Genomic DNA, 17432 nt, shown 5'->3' on the forward strand with positions numbered 1-17432 from the left:
CAAAACACACCAAATCAGACTATTTGAATATTTTATTAATATGTAGAAAATGTATTAAAAAAAGGAACTATATAGTACATGTTTAAGTCAAACTAGAGCTAAATTTGACAGTAATATCCAAGGTTATCCAACAATAAATCCTTATTTTCAGCATTTATGAGCTTTTCAAACAGTCAAGATCACATTTGTCAACATTTACATTTCATGGCAAGATTTCAAATCAAAGTAGTTTCAGTTTCTGGCTAATATAACAAATGCCACCAAACATGGTGGTTAAATGAGTTAATTTACTTGTAAAAGTAAAAGCATTTTTTTCTTTTGATAACATGGAGGACCATGTGTCAATATTAACTGTAATTTCTTTTTGCAATGTCAGTCACAGAGTAACTGGAAAATAAAATAAATAGAAGTGAAAAAAATAAGTGGAACAAGTTTCCTTAAATAAATAGTAATACAGTGTGTGTATTCCAGTGACAGACTAAGTTTTAACTTTAAATAATGGAGGAGATTCTCTTTTCAAACCCCCTTCCGTCCAAAAAAAGGATTTTTTAAATACTTAGTTGGCTTGCAATGAGGAAAACAAATGACTTGATCTACCTTGATGTTAGAAAATGATTCAGGCTATTTCGTCTATTAAATTCCCCAGCATGTTGTTTCCATGACAAAACAGTCAACTTCAAAGAGTTATGTTTTTTTTTTCTTCTTTTTTTTTTACCAATGGAAAAAGATGATTAACATTAAAACAATTAACCTGAAATGAAAGGCAGGACAGAGGCATTTCCACTCAAACAATTTTCTTTTTGTGTTTTTCTCATTGATTGACAGAAAAAGCTTCAATTCATGAACGATGATTGGAAAATAGGCAAAATAAACTACAATGTATATCATCTTTTATCTTGATAGATTAAAAAGCACCTTTATAGTTTGCCATGAGAGAACAATACAAATAGCATTCGTTTCCTTTTCTGCAAAGCCTCACAACCTTTCTTCCCTTTACAAAAATGCACCGAGGCAAACTTCATCTACGTAGTTAATTAAATAAGTACACAGAGAATTCCCTAGACTACTATAAATCACTGTGTGAGATGGATTGCATGAGAGGCTCTGAAACAGTCACTTTGACACTGAAACATAAATCAGACCTGGGAAAGGTCACATGTTGAAACAGTTGGTTATAAATTAGGTTTTAGGTTATGTTTATTTTGCCCTTGAGGGTAATTTTATTGTCTCCACAACATCTTACAGGTCTGGTTAATCTCTATTATCTGCATCTTTTATTTTACAAATTATAACTAATATAACTATAACTAACTATTTCAAGTGCAACTTTTACCCAGCTCAGCAAAAAAGTATGTCACACATTCTTATGACATTTGTCATTCGCTATCAGGCTCTTGATTGCAATTCAGTCAACATGCAGTAGGCTCCATCTGCCTTTTAAACACAACAATGGTTAAAAATAGAGCGGTTAATGGGGGAAAGTTTCTGAATAGTTTGCATCTAAAGGGGGAACACTTCAATAGTCACATCACCTTCAACTCTATATCTACATGAGTATATTAGTAGTTTATAGAAGGGAGAGTCGCCATTGTTTTCAAGTCTAAAAGGACAAAAAAAAACTAAAAATATACGCAGTCCAATAACACAAGCCAGATTTTCTGGTTTGCTTCAAGCAGATAACTGAAGTGAAGAAAGACAGAAGTACGTAACAATGAGATTTCTAGCTGTTAAAATTTGGATTATTGAATATATAGGTGAAAAAATGTTGCTTGCAGCGATGGTGGCATTGATTTCCATTGCATTGGAAATGTTGTTTTTATGTATCATAAGAAGCCAGAGAGGAGATTTAGCAAGTGTGTGTGACTCAACAGAGATCATTTTCCTCCAACAGAGGAGGCAGGAAACTAAAACAAAACCATTTCCAGAAAACTGCCGTCGACTAAATACACTGTCACTGAACGCTTTCAGTGTGAACACTGAATGGAATAAATCTTGGTGGGCATGCTGCAGATTACACCTGCCCTACTAAAAAAATACATTCTCTGCCATGTTTGCTGAATTTGTTGTTTCACTGGGGGTGCTTAAATAGTGAAGCGAGTAAAAGGGCACAGACGAAAGACTTGGCTCCACTCCACCCACTGTTCTGCTTTCTTTGTTAAGTTCATTTCAGCTAGCAGTGTGTGTGTGTCTGTGTGTGTGTGTGTGTGTGTGTGTGTTCAAGTGACGGCCACTATGCCCACCCTGACTTTCTTTAGAATAGATTTAGTGTTCACATTGCATAACGCATAACGCCAGGGGACATGATTACCATAAAAGTCCCTGAAAAGTGAGAATCGATTAATACAGGAAAAAGCTGCTTCAGTGACTTTAGTGACCGAGCTGACTGGCATCTTTCCAAACAGCAGGTAGTCTTTATTATGCAGATCTTTGGTTACATGTTCCACCTATCAGCACCATCTCTGCAAGCAACCACAGCATCTACAACAGGGGTGACACAGATATTAAGCACTTGTAATTTTCTCGAAAAAAAAAAAAAAACAGGACATATTTAAATGCCCATGAACTACTAAGGAAATAACTGAATTAAATGAACAATAGGTTTGCTGTGTTCCCTCTCGTAGTGCAAATACTGTCCCAGTGTGGCTACCAATAATAATAAAGTTCAATATTAATGATTTCATAATTAACACAAAGGAATCAACAGTTACATAGACAGAGAAAAAAAAAATAGATGGTAATAAAGCTGTTGCTGGTGCAATACTTTGTGAATGATGATACTGGATGTTCAATTTGCTTTTTGATGTTAATTTTAATCTCGTATGTCCAGTATTTGTCATCATGTTTTAGGATAACATACCTTAATATGGGCTCAAAAACCAAGGTATCAAATCATATTAAATAGATGGACTTTTGTCACAATTTCAGTTATAAAAATATATATATATCTTACAGTTAAGCGTTTTAAGGGCATATGCAGTATATTTTTTCGTTAAAAGTGTTATTATTTTGTAACAGTTAAAATAACGTTAGCTATCGCAGTCTTAAGGGCATTTCTGAGCACATTTCCTTGCATCCCAGGGAAAGGCAAATCACAGACTTAAAAGGAGAGAAAAGCTTGCTTTGTCTTTCCTTTTTTTTTACAGGAAATAAAACCATTGTCATTCAAAGTATTTAATAAATTACATTACAGTGTCCTCTATCATCTGGGTAGAAGTACAGCAGGGAAAGACAGCTAAAGCTGGGCAGAGACAACCTGAGTTCGGACATTGTTTCACCCTCTCTGCTATTTCATGATCTCATCCATAGTTATAATGTGTATTGGTAGTATGTTAATAATAAAAGGTTTTATTATTTTACAACTGAATATAATAAAATATTAGTAGCTTTCTTGTCACAACCCTCTTTTTCTTTGCAGCCTCACTAAAAGGCATTACAGAGCGGATCAGTGAGGCTCACAGATAGCAGAAACACATCAGGGAACATCGTCCGAACTCCATCTATCTATGACTCTGGGCTGGGTGGAGGCGCGTTGTTTATACAGGGGCAGACCGCCTCCTCTTGCTGCTGATGCTACGGAAGTTGAATGGCCTCATCTTCATCTCCACGAAGGGAATAGAGAACTCATGGCCTTTCCAGTGGTACCAGTTAATACCCTGTAAGAGTGAACGTGCGATTTCAGAAGCAGCTTGAATCAATCTATTTAGGCAAGGAAAGGGCATTTGAAGTAAAATGACAGACAGTGTAAAATAAAATGTTATGTATATTCATTAAAGTCCATTTCAACTGAAGGAAGTATTCAAAGCAAGAGGGGAAAAAAACCTGACTTAAGAGCTGGCAAAATCATGGATTTAGTGAAATTATAGTCTCACTCCAGCCTTGCTAATCCCTGACAAAACCTTCCCATTTGCAGCTTAACTCTGAGAGGCAATTTCTCTGTGTGTGTCTTTATGCCAGTCCATCTCTGCTCCCACCTGGTCTCATTTCACGTCGCCAAACAACAAAGAGAAAGGTTAAGAGCACAGAGAGAGAAGCAGGCTCCAAAGCCTTTGTAGTTCACCTTAATCAAAGCTTCACACAACACCTCACTCTCGTTGTCGAGCCATTACAGCGTCAAGCTGAGAGAGAGCTACATCACACTTGTCAAAAAGGACGGACAAGCCTTCAACACTCACTCCCACATCATCAAATGCAGTAACCAAAAAAAAAAGATTAAAAAAAGAAACACCTCTCAGTGTGAGAAACGTGCTTGTTTAATGTTTTGGCTTAGGTCTTTTCCTTCCATGTTCCTGTAATTTGAACATGAACTCATTGGTGTGAGTGTTTGAATAAGTGTCATTCAGATCATACATGCACTTTTGATTAAACAAGATTAAGAAATTAGTTTTCTCTAAGTTTGATTATAATTGGTGCAGCAGTTACGGTTCTTTTTTTTTTTTTTGGGCTCTTAATTACAGCTCCTCCATCAGGCCAATCAGTGCACCAAGTATGGAGATGGAGGTCTGTCGAGAGTTTAATGTCATTTAATTTATAAATGATTAGCTTTTCAAAACTGAGACATTTTAACCTTTAATAATACTGTCATAATCGAGCCAGTTTATGTGAATTTTGTAAATGATGCCAAAAAACAGTGCCAAAATACCACCCTGTTTAAGTGACGGCATCCTGCTGGCACATCAATAGTAAAGAGGTGAACGGAACATTTTTGGTGCTCAATGGATTGAATTGCAAATTCACCATCAATGTGTATTTCTGGCAACAGTGTCCGCCATTTTCATTGGAACTACTTTTTACCAATGAAGTAGTTCCACTGAAGAGTTCACCGTGAGGTGACACATCAACGTTGTTTATGAAAAGACACATTACTGTGGAATTTTGTATTTTTTAAGTCATGTGAACGCCACAGGTGAATTTCAGCCCCACTGTATTGGGGTGGTGGTTGAAATCAACCAAAAGTATCGAGGAGACCCCGGGGCAAAAATTAGCTTCATTGCTCCCACTGTCTGTGCAGTGCTAACAGTTTTTTAAGATGAAATACTCCCTGGCCTCAGATTTCCTATGTAGTAATTAAATTAACACAAAGTTATTTAGGAATATGCAACATGTTAGCACAAAACTAAAAAAAACTAAGATCTTAAAGATAGACTCTCATACAGGCATTTTCTTTGGAACTGGACCACAAGTTCAGGTAACGAAGCCCCCCCACCTTAAGGCCAGGGCCTTAGTGCATTGCGACCTCTTGCTGTTAATTTGGGTAACCATGTTAACAGGTTAGCGGCGGCTCATCTAGAGAATTGGACTGTTGCCTATTTTCTCAGCACGGTTCTCAGCAAAAATAGACAGTTCAATTTGTGTGTTGATAGTCAACATTAAATCTTTTATTTGTAGAATATGTCACAGACACGAAAAAAATAGAAAATGTTAACTCAACGCTTTGCTTCCGTTTCAAATTAAAAGCCCTTTCTGTGGAATCTGGTAACACAAGGCTTTTATTCTATGATTGATGGCCATGGTCAAAGGCAAACTCAGCCGCAGCAGTTCAGCGAGATAGCCGTCACGCACAGGTGAGGGCGTAAGGCCCTTACCATGTCAGCTGATATGGTGCTTTAGTATCATATCATTTTAATTTGATTAGCACAAGTCTGAAGCTCTGGGGTCCTGGGGCAGCTGTGTACTTTGCCATGTTGGTTATGCATCCATTCTGGAATTTGGATGAACAAACCAATATTTCTTTTCTAACTCGCAACACAAAAGCTCTTTGAATCAACGATAAGTAGAAAACTGACTATTTTATGCGTCAGATTCACTCTTCTCTCAACTAGCGTATTTATTGGATGGATGACTGACCTGACTGTGTCTGGACTCGCCGTATTTGCCGTTGAGGTTGGCCCGGTGGCAGTTCTTGTACCACCAGGCTCCCTTGTAAGACAAGGCACAGTTAGTGACAGCGATGTCATTGTCTCTGTCTTTTGTGGAGAAGGGCCGGCCCTGGTGGTAGCTCAGAGAGTCACCTGGGATCAGAGGAGAGAGAGAAACATTCGGATATGCTGAGCAACACCTGCATAGGCTGCGGTGAATAACGGCGTAATGAGGGGACATAAACGACCAGGATGGGATTGACATGAGAGGGAGGGAGAGGAAAGAAGTCCTGCTACAGGCTCTGTGAATTTATTTAGGGAGAGAAAATTATAATTATAAACGGTGAGGGGATGACAGGTAAATCTGGCATATGGTCATGTTGACAGACTGAGAAATACATGGAGAGCGAGGACAAGAGTGGAAATATGGAATAGTGCTGAGGCGGCTTTCAGACATCAGGGAGAAGAAAAAATGGAGGGGAAGAGACAGGAGGAAAAAAATAGCAGATGGCAGAGTAGGGATGGGAGAGCATTTTCACTTAAAGGTTGGTGAAAGCACACACTTATAGCATATAGTGTAGTTATTTGACTTTTGAAAACGATTCATGTGCCAAAAAGCTTTCGATGTTGACATCCACACAGGCCATTTTCATATGGGCTGATCACAGGGCTGTCATCCAAAGAGCCAAGTAAAATGCAAAAAAATGAATGTTAACTTAAACAAATGTAAATATACTGTATTGTATTCAATGTAATGTATTTAACCACGTACCAGCAGTGCCATTGTACTCTCCTATCCTGAGCTTGTAGAGATTTCTTGCATCTCCAAGGGAGAATTTGTCATAATTGGCGTAGACTGACTCCTGTCCGTCCCTCATGTCAATTCTCATCTCATAACGGCCCTGAGCAGCAAGCCTCTGGATGTTGTCAAGACCTGTGGAGAAACACCACACACCATGCTGTATTTAATAATAAAAGAAAGATCTGGGTTTTACAAAATATTGTTAGAACTCCAAAAGCGGATTTAAAAGTAATCCCACTCCCACTGATATTCACACACTGACACTCACATAGTAATTGAAGAAAAGCCCACAGGGCACCTTTTAAGATACATTCAAATATTGTTGTTGCACAGATGACTCCATCGGCCCAAGAAAGGTTTACAACATATCAAAAACATCAAGAGATTACAAAAATTAATATAGTCCAAAATTACAAATCACAAATTTCCCTCAAAGGGCCTTTTCAGCATTATGAAACTCTATTCACAGAACGTTGAGTCAGATGAGGAAGAACTCCAACAAAAAACTACCCTTAAAGCAACACCAAAGCGCTTTTCCTCTACAGTCCTCCAACAGGTTGGAAGCGGGACTATTGTCCATTACCGAACTACATTCATTCATTTATTCGAACTACAGGTCCACTAGCCCGGTCCTACCTACCTATCTCGTACATTTCATATGTGCAGGGGGTCTGGCCTCTTTCCATTGACAAGTGTTAACTTCCTTGAAGGCGGGTACACTGTTGAAGTTTAAAACTATTGAACCTGCCCAGAGCCACTCTGGATATGCCATGACCAATTGCTAACATTTGGTCGTGACGTCAGCTTAACCAACTCCTTCACCACTTACGGAGCGAGCTGGAAAGTCAAACTTTTCCGGAACCCCGTGGGGAAGAGGGCCACAACATCACGGCCACCAACAAAACTCAGCAAAGATTGTTCTTGCTTGCTCAGGCTTTAACTTCTGCATAGTGCATGTGATTAGTTTGGCGGTGATGTCACAACTAACCGAATGGCTTCGCTCGGATCTCTCTCCGCGCACAACCTCAACGTCATAGTTCTCAGCCACTCCCTTCGCTGATTGCTAAGAATATACCGCAAACCCAGATGTAGTACTGAAGGAAAATGAAAATTGAATGGAATTACATAAGAGGGCGGAGCCAGGCTACAGATCCGCCACCTTATAGAGGCCTGCAAAGCAAATGCAGAAGTGCTGTTCACCCTGTTACGAGTTGATGAAACACTGAAACGATTTTGGAAAAATTATTTTAAGGTACAAAAGAATCTTGGATGTTGCTTTAATGGGGAGAAAAGGAAGAGCCCTCAGGAAGGACAGACATGCAATAGATAACATGGAATGACAATATTAAGTAAATGAAATGCAAACATATGCCTTATAAGAATATTGATCGGAGAAGACATGACACCATTACACAAAGAATGAAATATTGATTTCTGTGACATAGTGACATTCTACCCCCTGGACGTACACACAGATAGTTTGTTTCCACCGGCAGCTCTGTAGGTTCAAGGTTTGAATCCTGATAAGCACTAGGTCTGAAGTTTTTGTCAGCTGGTTGAATGGATGTGTATGATTGACACTATCGGGAGCAGTGGACACTGTCACCACCAGCCCCCCTGCAAATGCCACAATGTCACCACTTTCTGGAATATACGGCTTTGCTCGCTATCTCCACCGTAGCAGATGTGAGGCTCGTTTGAACCCTGACAGACGATAAGACCCCACACCGGCCTGAGAGATTGGAACTGCCTTCACTATCAGATTACAATAAGCACCCAATTGGAAAAGAGTCTCTTTGGCTGCTTAACCTCCAACTTGTACACTTTTTTTAACGTTGAAAAACGCTCTGGGAAAATCCAAAGGAAAAAAAAGAATCCTCAAGCCTTTGCTGATAAGGAGTAGGACGTAGAAATACGAGAGAGCAGGGGAACTCTGGAAAGCAGAAAATCCATGATACAACCCAAAGGTACTTAAGGTGACAGGGGAAAAGCAATTGTAATAAACTTGTGTTTAACACTCTCCTAATTTACATCGTATAATATCACTGTATTATCAGCAATTAATCTTGCAGCCATCTTCTTTTTTTTTACAGTTTTTTTTCCTCCAACAGAGACTGCTCTATTTCAAACTGCAGCGATTAAAAATGCATTTTGACACACTATTGCACTCATACCCTATTATACAACCAATATTACCATCTTGTCACATTTTATTACCAGCCTTTCTCTCGCACTTACACAAAAGCAAAGGGGGAAATTTAAAAAAAGGAGAATGGGATAATGATCAAATATTTGCACACAGCCAACCTGGTTATTACATCATCAAACTGACATTGTGTCGAACGTAAAAACTGGCTGAGGTCAATGTGTAGGGAGAATGGATTGCCCTAGAGCAGCAGTAAAAACGACCGTTTTCAAACTGCAACAGATAATGATGAAAGCTTCATTTCCATATTCTTTATTGCTGATTTCTTAAGGGTCTTTTAAAATCAATGTTTATGGTTCCATACTGTCCAATATATTGCGGTTCTGTGTGTAGAGGGGGTGATTAGCTAAATGTTCACTATAATAGCTCTCAATGGGCTTTGACAGCGACCTAAGCTGTAAAAAGAAACATGAAGGTCCAATGGGTTCAGTTTGACAATTAGGGCTGCAAAATATATCGTTTTTTTAATCTTCATCCAGATATCAACTGGTGCAATAAAGACATAGTGAAAGGCTGCGACATATCACGAAAAACACTCAGAGATGTGGTGGGGTGGTGATGGTGCATGTATATGACACATGCCTTTGACGTAGAAGACCTGTTTTGATTCCCACTGTGAACATCAACCGAGGGGCTCCTGAGCAAGACATTTAACCCCTAGTTATTTGTTATTTAATTGCCCTAGTGAGGTAGGCAACCTCTGATATACAGCAATTGTAAGTCGCTTTGGATAAAAGTGTCAGCTGAATGACACGTAATGTAAAGATGTTTTCTATTAGTTGAAAGATAAGATCAGTAGAAAACTGCACTTTTCAATTTAATGTTCAATCAAGACAGTTGGAAAATATTTCCTTGCATTTGTTTCAAATTCAACAAGAAATTTGTTGTATTTTATCTGAATACTGAAAGCAGCAGAAATGCAGAATGGAGTACACTTTAATATCTCTTATTTATTTTAAGTAAAATGACACATGTATAAATTTTCCTGATATCGTGCAGCCCTAATGACCATTCACTTTCTATTATTATTCACTTTCTAAGGACATTACATGTTAAGGACACTTCTTATGACCACAAACCTTGGCGAGTCCACATGATACAAGCCTTCCAAAATCTCCATAAATCCATTAAACTTCAGAACTTCAGTTTCAGAGTAAGCGGAGGGTCGCTGGTTCAAGTCCCCCGTACGGACCGAAGTACGGAGTGTGGATTGGTTGCTGGAGAGATGCCACTTCACCTCTTGGGCACTGCCAAGTGCTTGAGCAAGGCAACTCCCAACCCCCCCCCCAACTGCTCAGGGCACTGGCAGCCCACTCACTCTGACATCTCTCCATTAGTGCATGACGGTCCTAAGCATGTGTGTGTGTATTTCAGGCTTGTGTGTAGTGATAACTAACGAAACAGAGTGTAAATTGTAATTTCCCCACTGGGGATCAATAAACAGTATAAATTATAAACTGAATCCATGGCATAGTTATACTTCCTTTTTTTGATTTCTCAAAGCTTTTCTTGGAATTTTGTTTCAAGAACTTAGAGCATGATAACCTACCAAAATTAATTAAGACAGAGAATAATAACAGCAGTAAAAAACATAAATATGAACTATTAACCATTCATCTATTCCATTCATATGCAGATTTGTAAATACAGAAAGCAGGTGGTGCAGGGCAGGCCCAGAGTGTCGGACTTTGAAAACCCTTGACCTGGATTACCAAGCAGGTTCAGGTGGCCGTTGCAAGATGTCTTGACAGGGCTGACTTTTCTGATGAACTCGCAAAAGAGCTGGAGTGTTAAAAATTAAAGAAGCTATTGTATTAGCTGTGTTGTGCAACCCACAGAATGTCCCTTTGTGATTGGCCTCTTAACATCGGCTTTCTGTGTGGCGAGGAGGACACACATTTGTTATTAAATTGCCCTTTGCCACGTTCTGTTGAGATCATGTATTTAATGAGATAATGCTCTAATGGACCGATTTCACAGAAGACATTTCAAATGAATTCAACAGAGCCACTGTTAATGTGCCAGTGCTCACAACACACAGATAAACGGACTAACAGGTCAGTTTGATACACTAGGCTCGACATTTTGTGCTGTACTCTATGCCGTGTTGCAGGCTAGCATGTTATCTGTAATCTGGCATCACGGGGAGAAGCTTTCACAGGAGCAAAGAGCAGCTCTTGATGCTCCACACCCTGAGGTTACATTAAGCTGCTTTTATGCACTAAGAGGACAGAGTACAGTAGAGGATAGAAGAAAGATGGGGGAAAGTACAACCTACTAGTAGTAGGAGTTAAAAAGTAAAGCAAGACCCTAAAGACAGAAGGAGGTGCCCTCGACTAGTATACATCCAGAAGTGGTGAAAGGGCACTTCATTGTTGAATCAGCTAAAGTGGAAACAGGTCAGACGAAATGTTGTACTCACTGAACCAGATATGCTTTGGTGTTTTTAGATTTTAATGTACAATACAGTGGGCCAGGATCCCATTAGGTCTCTGTCAGAAACCATTGAAACGTTGCTGTCATAGTTTAGCTCACTATCTATACTATATACTGTGTAGTGCACAGACGAGGGATTTCTCTCCTACAGTGTACGGTGTGTTATTGTACAAAGATGTTTTTTTTTTTTTTTTATTAATTCAGGACAATGCACATTGATGAACATGCACAACATTACACGTAAATGTGCCAGATTGTAGCCTGAGGGCTAATTTCCATCTGCAGTCCAATAGGCAGGTTGGAGTTACAGTAAAAAAGACATAGGATAGTAACATTTAGTATATAAAAACAAGAAGAGACAAAAAGAAAAAACAGGACAATTCATTAGTAGAAAAATGGAAACGCAAGTTAGCGGTGGTTACATGTTTGGTTAGCTCTAAGCCACAGCTTTACCTGGCTCTTAAAGGAGGCCAAAGTGGGACGCTCCCTTATAGTTAAGATGTTAGTTCACTATTTTTCATCACGCCTCCTGTGCTTCAGTGAGTCAGTTCCTCTACTTGTCTTAGAAATACAAAAACAAATCATTAATTTATACCAGCAGACAGCAATCCATCTTGTCCTGTTGTGATAAAATGTAAGGTGCTACCTTTGAGCACCTTTGTATAACAAAAGTAACAGGACCAGCTGACATTATTTTTCAATTCAACAGCTTTAAAAAATAACTAGGAAATCTGACAGCCTCAACAAGAATTGCAGGCTTTTGTAGCAGACTCCATTATATTGTCAGCTCTTGTTCATGGGGTTGGATCTAAAATCTCTTTATGGTTTCACCTATTACAGTCACTTATAGACTACAGCGGGCTGCAGCTATCTTGTGTTAAGACCAAATATTTTTCAGCTGCAAAGTAACAGCCTTCCCTCTGTGATGATGTGGTGATAATGCAATGCCATGAATCCCCCCCCCCCCCCCCCCCCCCAGTGTTATTTAATTTCTCTAATCAAAAAGTTCAAAAACATTAATCTCAAGGTCTTGATTCACTTAATGAAATATTCATGTAATATTTCCTTTAATCATCTGCACCAAAACAATAACACAAGAAACTGGCCCATGAAGAAACATGACTCATTTGCACATTTTCTAATGAATATAAATATTGTTTCATAATAAGATTTTGGGGGAGGAAAACAATTCAGCAGTCCATCAAAATAGTGAGGATTTTCGGTTGTTTTGTCTTTGACACAGAGTGACATTAAAAACAATTACCAAGTCTTTTCAGGGAGAGATGAGCTTTCAGAGAATCCAGTAATGAATCGCATAGACTTTGTGGAGTCAAGTGCTAAAAGATGAAAAAAAAGACTAGCAGAACGGTTCTCCATCTTCATACAGAGTGAAAAATCTTACAACAAAGGCTATACTGCCTGCGCTAGATATTGGAAACATCTTTCCTCTACATAAAATAGATGTATCAACTGAAACCAAGTGAACGCCAAGACCCTCTATTGATTACACCAATTAAATCTGCTTCAGTCAAGGAGATGGTGTGTAGATACAGAGGGTTAATGCAGCCTTCACAGAACTGAACAAAATGGGAAGCAGATTGCAGCTTAATTTCAGCCCGCAGCCCATAAAATGCAGTGGAAGTTAAAATAAGGCAGCAGCAAACCTAACGTGAGTTTTCTAATACACCTACTGGTCAATCAGTATCATTTTAGGTTTATCAAGAAGTAAATCCAACCCAGTTCCTACCTTTATATTTGATTGAGGGAGACAGTACACCTACAGAAGCTGTTGCTATGCCAGACATCAAAAACTGGACATGGTTATGGCCTTACTGTAGGTGAATCCTTGTATTTAACACTACACTCTATACTGTTTTCTCTAAAGTAATTATCTTAAGATTCTTACCAAGCCAGAATTCATCCTCCAGGTTTCCAAAGCCGACCCGATAGTCACTCCACTTCCTGGAAAAGTCTGTCAGGCCGTTCTGACGACGCTGGAATACCTGAAACACCATGTGTGTGACAAGATCAGAAAAACACAACTCGGTTGTTCAGACTTATATAGCTGATATAATTCAGTACTGTATGTGGTCCAACAAAATCTCCCTTACTCCTAACCCTAACTGACAAGGTTTCTTACATTTACACACGTGACAAAAGGGCAATTGAAAGAAAGAGTGTCAGTAATCTTGACAGTGACTTACAATCCAGCCTCCTTCATCAGTGGTCATGTCGCAGTACACCTGCACGCCCTGGCTGGGGTCTCTGTTGATGTAAATGGTGTAGACGCCGCTCAGCGTCTCTCCATTCAGCAGGTGTTGGGCACAATTCTGAGGTGTTGCAAACAGACGACTCCCTGGAAAGAAGCAGAGGAGGTATGAGACAGGTATGAGACATATGATCAATGTGATCAATGTGATCAATGTCTCCCTGTTTATGAGCTTTGGCAATATTGTACGTCACTATGGTCATGCTAATAAAGCTTCTTTGAATTGAATTGAATTGACATCTTTTGACTAAAACAGTTTGTAAAGATTTCTGTTGACTACATGGATAGAACTTGAAATTTTATGGCAATTTGGCAACAATCAGGCTTTTTTTAAAAGCTTCAGTTATTAATATGTTTGTATCAAGAATGGAATAAATAACTCTGCCCAGCAGCCGTCAAACCAAGTTAGCTGTAATATAAGCTGTAACATAGCGGCGCATTTAGCTGTTAAAGAGCAACTATTTTTCTGAGGAAGGTTAGCTAAAAGAAGAGTGGATATTGACCTTCATTTTATTACGCGACCAGAAACAGAACTCCAAATGAAGGTTTTGCAACTTCATGAGGTGATAATCTTCCAATGGTGTGTTTACAACTTTTCCTGCTGCCTCCAAGTGGTCAAAAATAATAAATGAAAGTAAAACTGACAACTTGCACAAACTTGTATTGCAGAGCTTACTGCTATGTCAACTGCTGGGTTGAAATAATGTATATTCATATTTGCTTTTGGCATGTTCACATGCTGTATATTCCAGCTGATTAGCAACTCCATGATGCTTCCTAACTCTTGTTTGAGTGACATATCTAATTACACACTTGGCACATTGAAGATGAGAGAATCCTATAGCTCTAGGATTGTGGACAGCCACCCTGCAGGTGCAGTCTCCATCACTATGCAAGAGGGAAGAGTGATGAAAATTGTGTCTGACTACAGAGACCAATTATTGTGATCTCTTGTTATGGTGACTGTAATGGCAAAAAATCTGCTAGGTCAAGAAAACTCAACCGGTTAAAATCTCTTAAAAAAAATTAAAAAAAAATTAAATCAAAGAATACAAAGACATAATGTGTGTGTGTGTGTGTGCTTGTGTGTACTGTATGTGAGTGAATGTGTGGGTACTGTACCTGTAGTGAAGGTAGTGGAGACTACAGCGCTGGTGTCAAGTCCTCTTGCAGCCTGGAGCTTGACAGTGTACTCTGTGGTCTCAGCCAGTCCCTCCAGTCGAATCCAGGTGTCCTCTGCATCCAGGATCAGCTCCTAGTACACACACACACACACACACACACACACACACACACACACACACACCACACACACAGTTAAAAGATACTACATAAATTCTCTTCTATAAAAACAATGATTTAATGTGTATTCAGTATAAACCTCAGGGTAAAATTATATCAGAATCCCCACAAGTCCTGATAAAACATTGAATTGAGCTTGTGAGTTTTTAAAGGACCTATGGCAACAAAGGAACCTTCAAGCTATTTTTGTTCAGGATAAGCACGGCAGCTTGCTTTGTGTTTCAGTAGCACAGTATTATATCAAACTGGCGACACAAATAGCTGAGGTTTATTTAGAGGAACTGAAAAAAGGATATTAGGTCAATTTAAATACTGTAAATACATACGTTGGCTGTTCACATATGGAACATTTAAATGAGATGACAGGGAAAAGTATTTTATCATTTTATCTTGTCGCAGTGGTTTTTAGGGTTTGGTTTATTTGGATTTTTTATCCACAGAAATCTGCACTTTATAAGCATAAAGAAGAACGTATAATGTCATAACTGACATTCTTTTGTTTTGTAAAACAGAAGTGTCTTCTTCTCCCTTGTGGGATAGACTGGATGACACAGAAATAAAAACTAAGTAGTAACAATGACTCTTCAGCTGACTGCAGAACAAGTCTATCTGCCTGTGGGTTTTCTTTCCCATGTAAAAAAGTGACGTAGCCATTCACAATACAGAAGGGGAAGAGAAGGGGGGATGGAGAGAACAAGATAAAAGACTGTTATCGGACAGCTGAGCTGCGAAGCAATCAGGAAACACACATTTCTATTTTTGGTAAAGAAGTCACGGTTCAACGGTCCAGTACAGTTACTTCCCTTTGTATTTGACAAAATGTCTTGCACTGAGCACGTCTTAAGGAGCAACGACGTTTGAAGTCGTATTTTCTGTGACAAAAAGCCACGGACAAAACGCTCAATTGATGAACAGAAACTTGAACTTGTCTTTAAATGTGTGCATGAGTGCTACAGTTTGCCCTGAATACACATTAATTATGAATAAGTCAAAATGAAATATTCAACCAGTTTGAAAAAAAAAAAAAAACATTTCTGGGCAATATGTCTTTGTGAATTATGCAGGGAGACAGCTGGTAGATGGTGTCTCTCAGACATGTCCCCAACAGGTTTCCAGGGTGGTCAAGATTCGTATTGTAAGTAAAAAAGGCCTTGTTTTATGATACATACCTTCGTAAGCTTGCAATCGGTGTGTGTGTGTGTGTGTGTGTGTGTGTGTTTGAAGGGTTGGATGTGTATTTATCCTGGTGTTTGTTTGACTGGGGAGATCTTTATTATTCCAGGCATGGACATAACCAAAGTGATACAAGCATTTACAAACCGGTAAGTATATGTTAATTAGATAAGAAATTAATCTCACTGCTATGTAAATTATGAAAGTCCATTATCTCTGTAAGAGGGGAAAGCTGGTTGAACACCTGTGAGGCTCACCAATATGTGGTTAGATTACAGCCGAGGTAACGCTGCCTCATAGTTTCAGCCGAGCCAGACCTCAAGTAAAGACAACCAGAGGAAAATCTCCCAATGAGTACTTCAATCTACTGCAGCAATCATTTTCGCTCTGAGCATGTGTTAAGACTCATTTCTTGTTGAACGAATGCATTCAAAATGTGACACTTGTTGAGGCGGCTTATTGTGAATGAAGATGTATCTAAAAATCTAAAAGAAAATGATCACAGTTGGCTAGAAGAATGAAAAATGAAATTGATTTTCAAAAGTGGGTTTGTAGGACCTTTCAGATTTCCAGAGACAATTTCTGTTTAATGCACCAATTTATTAGAAAACTGTATGTAATTAACAACAAAGAAAATTCATATAAGCAGCTGTTAATATTCTTATTACAAAAGGAAGAAAAAAGATGTTGAATATATAAAGGCTTATCATTAATGTTCCTTTTCCTCTCTAAGAGCCTCTAAAAGGGCCGTGTCAGTGTCCGTGTCATGTGGATTAATAGCTACAGTATGGGCCAACAGTGGTTTTGTTTGCATTAGTAGTGAGGAGTGGGGACAACACCAACATCTAAACAGACTAATATTACAATCACAGTTAACTTTTTAGGCTGTTTCATGTCCCGCAGTTGACTGCAAACTGATGTCGGTGGACTGACGTCGGTGGTTTGTTTGGCTGCTCATTCAGCAACCCAAAGTGCAACAGAAGACATGTGTCCTTGTTTGTTAGACAGTTAAGCCAAATGTATTTGTAAGTTGGATAAAAAGAATACATTAGCAAGAAAGCTAATGCTTTTTGTTGTTGTTCAAAGTCTGTGGCTCTTGTTTTGTGTAGCAGGCTGCTGATTGGTTGTTAGTTAGTACGACCATCTGCCTATGATAGAACAGTTAAGTTACTGGTTTATGTAAATTTGGTTAAAAATTAAACTGGTCTATTCTTATTATTTTTTTTGCTGAAAAAAGTAGTGCCATAAAGAAATCAAAAAGTTTTGAATAATAATGTATACCTTTTGGATAGTGATTGCTGTATGTACAGTATGTATTATGCAGATATGTATGCTGTAGGAGAAACATAATTATAAAAAAAATGTCAAACCTGTTTGACTTTAACATGC

The 17432-nt window shown here is 38.8% G+C and overlaps 1 protein-coding gene across 7 annotated transcripts in view; it reads right to left on the reverse strand.

Annotated features, from left to right (window-relative positions):
* Positions 1-550: 550 nt before the first annotated feature.
* tnr (tenascin R (restrictin, janusin)) overlaps positions 551-17432 on the reverse strand; it is a 190565-nt gene continuing 173683 nt past the window's right edge. For all 7 annotated transcript variants that reach the window (XM_032530649.1, XM_032530652.1, XM_032530650.1 and 4 more), the window contains 6 exons: positions 14691-14823; positions 13504-13655; positions 13206-13302; positions 6628-6789; positions 5845-6008; positions 551-3653 (listed from right to left, as the gene is read on the reverse strand). In XM_032530649.1, the coding sequence (XP_032386540.1) occupies positions 3534-3653; positions 5845-6008; positions 6628-6789; positions 13206-13302; positions 13504-13655; positions 14691-14823 (828 nt within the window). In that variant the 3' untranslated portion in view covers positions 551-3533. The remainder of the gene's footprint in view (positions 3654-5844; positions 6009-6627; positions 6790-13205; positions 13303-13503; positions 13656-14690; positions 14824-17432) is intronic.

Source organism: Etheostoma spectabile, chromosome 12 (assembly GCF_008692095.1).
Source record: "Etheostoma spectabile isolate EspeVRDwgs_2016 chromosome 12, UIUC_Espe_1.0, whole genome shotgun sequence".
In the NCBI taxonomy this organism is placed as follows: Eukaryota; Metazoa; Chordata; class Actinopteri; order Perciformes; family Percidae; genus Etheostoma; species Etheostoma spectabile.